This window comes from Pavona decussata, unplaced genomic scaffold, assembly GCF_977016875.1.
Source record: "Pavona decussata unplaced genomic scaffold, jaPavDecu1.1 SCAFFOLD_137, whole genome shotgun sequence".
In the NCBI taxonomy this organism is placed as follows: Eukaryota; Metazoa; Cnidaria; class Anthozoa; order Scleractinia; family Agariciidae; genus Pavona; species Pavona decussata.
This window is the reverse complement of record NW_028145550.1, coordinates 3,454,826-3,465,240: the sequence shown is the minus strand read 5'-3', so window position 1 is coordinate 3,465,240 and position 10,415 is coordinate 3,454,826. Positions and strand designations below refer to the sequence as shown.

At 38.7% G+C, this 10,415-nt stretch overlaps 1 protein-coding gene across 3 annotated transcripts in view; it reads left to right on the top strand.

Moving 5' to 3' along the window:
* The first annotated feature begins 1,445 nt into the window (after positions 1–1,445).
* Positions 1,446–10,415, top strand: part of LOC146467380 (uncharacterized) — a 30,139-nt gene continuing 21,169 nt past the window's right edge. For 2 of the 3 annotated variants that reach the window (XM_085126112.1, XM_085126109.1), the window contains exons 1-2: positions 1,446–1,678; positions 7,716–7,765. In XM_085126112.1, coding sequence (XP_084982238.1) covers positions 7,736–7,765 — 30 coding nt within the window. In that variant the 5' untranslated portion in view covers positions 1,446–1,678; positions 7,716–7,735. Of the gene's footprint in view, positions 1,679–5,109; positions 5,231–7,715; positions 7,766–10,415 lie in introns of those variants that run through there. The other variant, XM_085126111.1, reaches the window with a different exon arrangement.

The window sequence follows — 10,415 nt, the reverse complement described above, 5'->3', positions numbered from 1 at the left end:
CCAGAGAAATTTGCATCAATAAGAATAATAGTTTGTTACTCTGTAACATGCATCAAGAAGCTTAAAAGTATCCTTCACAGAGGTTCAGTGTTCCATGCCCACAAAATTGATAGAGCGTCTTAATTAGGCGGCTGCACCCCAAAATACCTTTTAGTGAGAGAGGACAACTTTCAGCATTTTTCTAAAAACTTTAAGAGAAAATGTCTGTTTTACGGGACTTCCAACCGAAATATCCGGTTAAAAGGGTCTGGATGATCAGTCTACTACAAAATACCGATGTTGACAAGGAAAGCGTCCCTAAAACGTAGATGAAGCGTTTCGGATATGTTGAAACTACATGTATATGGATCGAATTTTGTGCCGAGACCGGCAGAAATCGATCGATCTGGTATGATGTGAACAGAAACGGCTTAAACGCCCTAAAGTTGTTCACACTTCACGTGTCGGAAGATGTCCGTAAAGGACATGTATAGCTTGCGCTGTGCCGATTCGATACAGTTTTCGATACAGTTTTCCTTCGCTTTGGGAATAACCAATGGGACCAAAAACAAGTCCTTGCCATATGTTGATCTGTCTGTCCTTTGCCAATGCAGCTGCAGCGTCCCAGGATGACATGCCAATTTTTTCTCCAGGCCGCAAAGCTCGGTCCAGTTAAAAATATCCCTTGTACTAAGCCATCAGTGTCCATGGTCCACGCTTACGGATTCCATAAGTTCAAATTTTTTTTACTGAATGAGAGGATTTGTGTCATGCCCACACTCAATCTGACCTCAGGCGAGGGTTTTCTGCATTGCCAGGGATTACGACCGGGGCGTGCGATATCCAATTTGGTAACTGACCCTTGTAAACGGCGAGCATAACCCGGTACTTCCAAGATGTACCTAGTGCTCCCTGACTGTGCACCGCAACGATGCCCATTAGCACCCTTCAACCCCTGCCCATTCGATTACCATGCTTATAGCTACGCTAAAAACGCGCGGAACGTATGGCAGGCAATCCTGTAAAAAGTTCTCCACTTTCAAAAGCGGAGCGTCGCAGCAGCGCTCTGGCAGAAACTTCGTGCCAAAGCCAGCGTTTATGATTTGTCAACAACAGGTTTTCATGCCAACATACCTCAAACAAACGGGACTGAGACTTCTCTTTTTCCCATCCAGTTTGATCCCAGTTTTCTGCGTATTTCTGTATGAATTTGTGAGTCTTTTATCATTTAGCAGTTAGGTTTCCAGGTCTTTGGTTTCTGGGTTTTAGGTTTCTAGGCACCCTAAAAAATGGCCAAAAGGAAATTTCTTTCAGGAAGTAACTATCAAACCGAATTGCGACAACAGATGCAAACTGAAAAGGCAAGAGAACCCCACTTTCCTTTATTTGTCAAGTCCATTATCTTGCAAATGGCATGCAAATAGATCACTTCCATATTTGGAAAACGAAAACGGAAAAAAAAACCCTTCTTCAGCAACAACGCGAGGAAAGTTTTCTTCGGTTTCAGTCCTGTTTTCTCGCGTAAAGACATAATTTACTCGGGCTTCGCTTTTCAGTGATTATTGCAATCGGATGTAAAACCTTTTCACCGGCTAAGATTGTCACTATATGTAGCGAGTGAATCAGCCAACTGGAGCTAAGCTGTGGGTATACTTCCTTCTTGGATTTGAAAGCTGATTGTTTGGCGAATTTGTCGAAGGTAAGCGCACGACAAAGTTGTATCACGGTGCATTGCATCGATTGTAGAGGCTAGAACTGAGGAAATTGTCTTCGTTGGAAATCTGATTGGGTAGTCATCTGCTGAAAATGTAAAGGTAAATGTTTCCTTCACTTCACGGTAATTGTGTTCTGTCTTTCTTTCATTTTGCATATATAATTTCCCGTATAATTGTTTAAGGAGGCCTCGTAAGGGTTTTTCATTGTTTTAGTCTCCGTGAAAGGATAGAAGGTTACAACAAATTGTATCTGATCATCTGGAAAACATATACGTATCGTTGGTTTATCACCAGAGTTTTTGGCGATCGTTTCAATAGCGTTCACGGGGCTAACTAAAGGACTAACGCTCAAAACGTCAACACACTGTTGATCATGAACCAAACATTCATTTCTACTCCCCAACGACACAGCACTGCAGTTTCTTTAGGAACTAAACCCCGTTTAAAATGACATGTACTAAAACCCGAAACGGCGAAACGAAACGAAACGAAACGAAACCGGAAACCTCTAAAATGGCTCAAAATACGGTAAAATGCGAAAAAAAAAAATGACTATCTACCGCGCGAAGACAATAGCACGTGTTTTTTCACCTTTTCTGAAAATGAGTTTCGTTCAAATGTAGCCTTCACGGGCTCACTATTGACTGACCAAACTTGGGATTTCATGTGCTATTCATCTTCACTTCGATGAACACGGTGAATAATGGTCCAAAGAAACAAAACCTCAAAACAAGGGACCAAAATCAACTTTCTTTTAATGGTATATATCTTGACAATTTCCTTGCATGCGTGAATTGAAGAAAACTGATCTTCGCTAGAACAGCTCTACGAAAAATCGTTATTAATAATAATAACCGAAACGGATTCAATCACCCTTTTTACATGGCTCAAAACTGATCCATTACTGAATCTTGTCCTCACTATAAGAACAAAAAAATCGGTACGCCTAATAACAGTTCATCGCCTAAAAAATGCGTACCACATTCAGTTAAGTATATAATAATGTCACTGAAGATATAAAATTGAAATATAAATGTCCAAGACATTCATTGATTCAACTCTTATTCCACTGTCAAATTATAAATTAGGAAGAGAAAAACTATCGACGGTTTACATGTAGACTTGTTACTTAACATGAACAACAAATGCTTAATGGCAGATCGATGGGGAAGTGGATGAAAGAGGCTCTCTTCACTTGTTTTATCAAAACAGCACGTCGACTGTGAAACACCTCACATATTGTTTCCACAGGGTTTCGTTTTGTTTCGGTCATCTCGTTTCGGTGGTTTCGTTTCGCCGTTTCGGGTTTTGGCACAAGCCCTTTAATATCCTTTTGTTATAAACACCTGGCTAATTTTGACGCCATAGCTGTTACCATGGCAACATGATAGTACAAATAAAACAAAAAGTAAACACCAGTAATAATATTGGAGTGCGTTCGATTCCTTATGGTGGGCCATTCCCGGTTCATTTTAATTCGTTTTAACGTTTTTTGTTTTAACTCAGTATGCAGCTTTTCTTTTCATTTCATTAATCATCATCTTTACAGAATATTTGAAGTTTACTTTCCAAATTAATAACCACAGTTCTCCCGCTGCTATCCCAGGCCCAGCCTAAATAAAAGCAAAGTTGTTGGGAAACAAAAATCTTAATTTTGAGGGTGAACAAAGATCTGGAGCATGAGGGATCATTTTACAGGATTTTGCTCTTTCACCCTAAAGTTACAAGATTGGAGGCGAGTCCGTGACGGATTTGACAGAGAAAAATTGTAATTAATTATTCATAGGGTGACATCTGCAAAATATTTTCGTAACGTTTTTAATCATTAAGAAACGTACTTTGATAAAAGAAAGTATACTTTTTTAATTCTACTTGTTACCACTATTCACTAGCAAGTAGAAAGGTATTTTTTTAATACATAACAGGAAAATCTCGCTGCTAAGGAGCTTTAAACATTTTGAAAAAAAAATGTTGAGATCTAACTAATTAGCATATTGACAGCCTTGATCTCAGACAATTATAAAAATCTATTGTCAAAACCTCATGAATTTATAGAGATGGAAATGCTCCCGTAGCACGGTATACTATTAATTCTTACTTGCTACTTCTAACCACTAGAAATATAATTTTTACACTCTACGGAAAATCCCGCTGCTATGAAGCGATAAACATTTTGAATGTTGAGATCTAATTAGCATATTGAAAGCCTAGTCTCAGACACCCATTAGTGCGGGTCAAGGACACTCAATTTATTATAGAAACCTCATGAATTTAAAGAGATGAAAATTCTGCCGTATTGTTCGTCGCAAATCATCCCGTATATGTAATTGTTCGTCGAGGAATGAAAGAAACAAAGCCTCTGAACTTGACTTGTGAGACGAACACATTCAGTGCTGGCCACTTTATACAAACTCCATCGAGTTTAGTTTGTGTTTTGCTGAGGCTCAATGACTCACCTCTTCTCCTATACAACACCACGGCATACTGCTCGTTTTTCAAATGCGACAAGGCTGAGAACAAAACGCCGAACGACGGCCGCTTAAAACAAGTATCCAGCAAGAGTTCATACACACTTCCCTGAATTTTCGATCAAATTAAAGGAATTCCAATAACATTATGTTTAATCCAAAGGTGAACTAGCTTGCCAAACAAAGACTTTTTCCTTAAAAGGCACGCATTTGCCTGTCGTGTCATTTGTGAAGGCATGACGTACGGAAGAGCGATGGAGGCAATTTTGCTTCCGCCCATTAGATCTTGGCTGACAGAAACAGATAACCCAAGACGTGCCGCAGGATAACCAACACAACACAAGATAAGGGTTGCGTTCAACGAAAAGGGCTTCTAAATGTCAGTTTTTGCAAATTATTTTCTACAAAAACTGCTGTTTGTATTGCTTCAGTAAAAAGCACCCAAAATTCTTTAATTCCTCTGGAAAAATAACAAAAATGTACCCCGTAGAGCTTGTGTCATTATTATTAAAAAAGGCATTTTTCCACCTACAGAAAATTCTACACTTTAACTCGTCTCCCAAACGTTTCTGTTTGAAGGGGCGTGATGAATGTTGCAAGCATTCGCAGGTGTTAGGCAGGTCCTAGTTTTCTAGGCACCCTAAAAAAAAGATAGTCAAAAAGATATTTCTTTCATGAAGTAACTATCGCGAACCGATATTGTGACAACACATGCTAAAGGCACAAGAATTCGGTCCACTTTCTTTTATTTTGCAAGTCCATGATCCTACAAATGGATCACTTCCATATTTGGAAAACGAAACTCGACTTGGAGAAAAACCTGTTTCCTCAACATAGCGTGCATTCCGTGAAGGAAGAAGCGAGGAAGGCTTTCATCTGTTTTCAACTCTTTGTGTAAAGACATAATTCTCTCGTAGTTTCGCTTTTTATTATTGCGATCGGGTGTAAAACCTTTTCACCGGCTAAGATTGTCAATATGTAGCGAGTGAATCAACCAACTGCAGCTAAGCTGTGAGTATACTTCCTTCTTGGATTTGTAAAGCTGATTCTGTGGCGAATTTGTCGAAGGTAAGCGCACGACAAAGTACAGTGGATTCCGGTTTATTGCATCGATTGTAGAAGCTAGAACTAAGAAATTTTGTTTGTTGAAAATCTGGTTGGGTAGTCATCTGATGAAAGTGTAAAAGCAAATGTGTCCTTCACGGTTAATTGTGTTGTCTTTCATTTTGCACAATTTCCCGTATAATGCATAAGGAGGCCTCGTAAGGGTTTTTTCATTATTTCAGTCTGGGTACAAAAATTGTATCTGATCATGTGCCGACAATAGATAAGTATCGTTGGTTTATCAACAGAGAAGTTGATAACTCAAGGTAAATTTTCCACCGTAAAGAGATTCGAGTGCTGAAGTTTCGATCTTATAAATAGCGCTTCGTCAGAGCAATTCCGTGGCTGACTAAAGGACTAACGCTCAAAACGTCAGCACTCGCACCTCTCTACGGAGGTCAATTTACCTTTAAGTCTGTTGGTCATGAACCAAACATTCATTTCTACTCCCCAACAAAGCAGCACCGCAGTTTCTTTAGGAACTAAATCCCTCGAAGATCCTTTTGTTATAAACATCAGTCGGGCAAAACTTCAAGGTTAAGTTACCATGGGAATATTATAGTACAAAAAAAATTAATAAAGAGTTAAAACCAGTAATAATCACAGACTATCGGAGTCCGTTTGATTCCTTATATAGCACAGATTTAACTATGGTGGGCCCTTTCCTGTTCGTTTTCATTCGTTTTAAGGGGTTTTTTTTTTTAACTTAGTATGCAGCTTTTCTGTATTTCAATAATCATCATCTTCACAGAACACTTGAAGTTTCCTTGCAAATTAATAACCACAGTTCTACTGCTTCTAACCCAGCCTGAATAAAAGCAAAGTTGTTGGGAAACAAAAATCTTCAGTAATTTTGAGGGTGAACAAAGATCTGGAGGATGAGGTATTTTTTTTACAGGAGTTTATTCTTTCACCCTAAAGCTACAAGATTGGAGGCGAACCCGAGTCTGACAGAGAAAAATTATGATTAATTATTCATAACGTGACATCTGTAACATATTTTCGTAACCTTTTTTAATCATTAAGAAACGTACTTTAATAAGAGACAGTATACTTTTTATTTCTACTTGTTACCACTATTTACTAGCAACTAGAAATATATTTTTTTTGATGCTTAACAGGTAAATCTCGCTGCTGTGTAGCTTTAAACATTTTAAATGTTAAGAACTAATTAGCATATTGAAAGCCTTGATCTCAGACACAAGTATAAAAATCTATTGTCAAGACCTCATGAATTTATAGAGATGGAAATGCTCGCGTAGCCGTATACCGCGGGTATACTGTTGATTTTTATTTGCTACTTCTAACCACTAGACGCGAAACGCCAAATGGCGACGGTTTGAAACAATTATCCAGCAAAAGTCGTACACACTTCCCTGAATTTTCGGTAAAATTAAAGGATTTCCAATAACATGTTTAATTCAAAGGTGAACTAACTTGCCAAACGCAGGCTTTTGCCTTGAAACACGATCGTTTGCATGCCGTGTCATTTTTGAAGGTTTGTCGTCATAGGATAATACGGCTTGAAAGCGAGAAAAATTTGCTTTTGCCGATTACAGAGACTACAAAATATCTCGATTTTTCTGGCTTACAGAAACCGGTAACCCAAACACGTGCCATAGAGTAACAAACGCAACACAAGATTAGGCTTACGCTCTCCTTCGTCGTCGACGAACGCGATACTGAAAAGACCTCAAATTGTCAGTTTTTGCGATTTATTGTCTCAAAATCTAAGTTGGTGACCCGCTGTTTTTGTTGCTTCGTTAAAAGCACCCAGTCGCACTCTCTTGGGGAAATGACAAAAAGTTACCCAGTAGATCTTGTGTTCCTATTATCAAAAAGGCATTTTTTCACTAACAAAAAATTCTACTTTATAACTTTTGTCCCAAAGGTTTCTATTTGAAGTTGCATAATGAATGTTTCAAGCGTGAAAAAAAAGAAAATGTAGGTCACTGCTTAAAATGCTCTTTCTCTTAATGGCAAGGTTTTTCAGTCGCGGCGACGAGAGTCCATTTGCAAAATGTATAATATTGTCTTCTGTACCAGAAAATCGTTCCATTTTCTTGTGCTTGTGCTTATGCTTGCGTCGTTGCGTCGTACGTGTAAACCGGGACGACGCAAGCAAAAGCACAAGCGCAAGCACAAGGCGCTTATGCTTGCGACGCACCGGTTTACACGTAGCTTCTTGTGCTTCAGTGCTTGTGTCGTACGTGTAAACCAGGCTTAAAGGATACAGTGTGATGTATTTTGAATCTTGTGCTGGCTGTATGTCTTTGCTGTCACATGTACAATAATATGTGAAATTATGAAGGTTAAAAATGTTTGGTTTAACTAATCTTGTGTTGAAAATTGAACAGACTGTCGCAGTTATTTACGCAACTGAAGCAGTTGCGAATTGGAGTTTTTCCACCTCACCCCCATCTCTCTCTTCTTTTTTTTTTTTTTTCAGTGCTGGCAGGAAAGGGCAAGATGCATCGTTTGATGTCACGGCTATCAAAGGTATTATCTTTGGCCTTAGAGAAAACTCAGTTGTCTGTTATCATCAGCTGTTAAGTGCTTCCCTGCTGTGGTCTGAAGTAGGTATATATAGGACCAAAGCTTTAGTCCGTTGTCGAATTAAGCTTGAATTCAGCTTGCATAGAAACTTTATTTTACGTAAATAACTTAATTTAAACATGCCATTGAAACACTTCAGGCACTTGGCTAGTTTATACTGTACAGGAGATTATTTTCTGACATTGTGGAAAATGCATTTTCAACAGTATAAGGATATTGTTAGTTATATGGTTTCAGCAGGGCAGATAGGACAGGGCGGTGAAAAGAGCGGATCCAAGCAAAAAGGTGTGATGCAGTGGACTAGGCTCGAATTAAAAGCTAAATTAAAATGGCGGCAAGTGCTGAACAAAACGGCAAGGCTAGGGTCTTGATTTGAATGAGAATGAAACTTCTTCAGAGTTTTCAGTAAGTGCGAAACATTTATTTCATTGCACGAACGTCAATGCATCATCGCTACAAGCGTTAGATAAGCTCTACATAGGTTGGCGGAAAGCAGCAGATAGGTCTCGACTGTCGAGGAGGAGTCAGTTGTTGTGATATTTGTAAACAAGCTGAACTGGATAGATCTACGGATTTTTTTAACAACGATTGCTGATTAAATATTATCTTTGCTCTCTCTATCTTATTCTTTCATTCATATTAGCATTTGTAAAATATAATATTTGATTTTCTCCGGCACTGCACAACTGAAGATCCAGAAACCAGTCTAAATTAAAGGGCAAGATTTCCTCAAAGCCCCATATGTTTAATTATGAACATTTTGCGGCTCAAGCTCTATTCACGCTTGCCGTTTTTTAAAGAAGATTAGTATGACAGTGGCTCATGTATAATTATTAATGTTGAGGGCTGTTCGGATTAAAATCTTGCCAATAATTGTTAACCTGTGGGCTGCAGAGTTCTTAGAAATCCTGATTTTCAAGATTCTGAAGATTTCAAACTTTTTTTTTTATCAAACTAGTTATATCAAGGTTAGTATGACCATCTGTCCTTGGGAGATGCTCATCTGATTGAGCAAGATATAAACATCCCTCAACTTCATTGATATTTTGACTGCCTAATATTTTGTTCTTGATAATTGGGTTAAGTCTTGACAGGAGCCATAATCAGGGATGGAGGCCGTAAGCGTGGCGTCCACGCGTCCCTAACCCTAACCCCACGTGTTGTACTAAAAAATCTATTTTAAGAAAAAAATTGCGCCACCCTTCACGTCATAAACCCGCAAGGATACACGCAAATTTACGTGGGGCTTCTACCTTATACAGTCGAACCTCCCGTAAGCGACCACCCATAATGTCAAGGATATGTGGTCGCTTACGCGAGGTGGTCGCTTACCAGAGGTCAGATCACAGGAAGTCTAAATTTCGGGTAATTTACATATGGTAATTGCGGAGACCTAAGCCTTTTGCCAGTGCTTATCGAAACCCATAGTAATAACTTTTCTTAGCTACAAGTATATCAAGGCTGGTCCAAAATTATTCTAGGCAAAAAATCTTGTTTGTATCTCGCAAATTACTTAATACAGCGATTGAGACAATTATTGTGAAAGAAACTTGGCTCTTTTTTTACTCCAGGTGGCGCTGTCTAAATTTTTCAGGGAACGGAACATAAGCAAAAAGATAAGAACGATAAAAGATAAGAGAGTTTTTTCCTACAAGAGATTTGATCTGATTAAAGTTTATTTCAGTGTGAAGTATAGTACGTTTCAATGCTAAGCTATTTTGGGAAACACTTCCGGTAGCTCCGACTGTGAGATTTACGGCGTCTGCTGTAATGATGTAGCCAATATGTTACAGCGACACATTTTTCGATTTCCACCCGTGAGAGATACAGCAGATTGTGTGTCAAGTGGTCGCCTACGGGAGGTTAAAAACAATTGAAAATTATAAACAATCATCTCTAAAAGTGGTCGCTTACGAGAGGTGGTCGCTTATGAGAGGTGGTCGCCTACGAGAGGTTCCATCTATAGTGATTTGACTCGAAAACTTTTGGTATTTTGGAAAAATGGTCGCTAATGAGAGGTGGTCGCTTACGAGAGGTGGTCGCAAAGGGAGGTTCGACTGTATTCAAAATGGAAGAGAAAGTCCAGTTCAGTTTCGCCAAAATTACATAATTTTAAATACTAGAATATGACAATAACATTTTATTATCCTGTACATGTTTAAGTTCCTTCGTCTAACCTTACGAAACTACAGCTGTAAACGAAAGCATTGTGGAAAACTCCAGCAAATTCTCCTGGCTGAGTAAAAAACATAAAACCTTACAGTACAAATAGAAAATATTCTCCGCGATGCTGATATATAAAAACTTAAATTTTATTTGAGAAGTCAGTTTCAACCATTTATTTCAAGTTATACGGGTAAGCCATTGAGGAGACGGGTTGAGGCCATTGTCTCAAACATTTTCTAAGCGCTCACCGGTATGAATATTCGGCTCTTCCACCAAATTTTGTAAACTGAGCATTATTTTTCGAGTAATAAGCCGGCCAAAGTTTAGCATAAAAAACGTTTAATGATGAGTACCTGTGAAACAAGTATAATGGTTAAACGATCAAATGGTTAGGGATTACTGAGCGAAAGGTTATAAAGGATTCAGT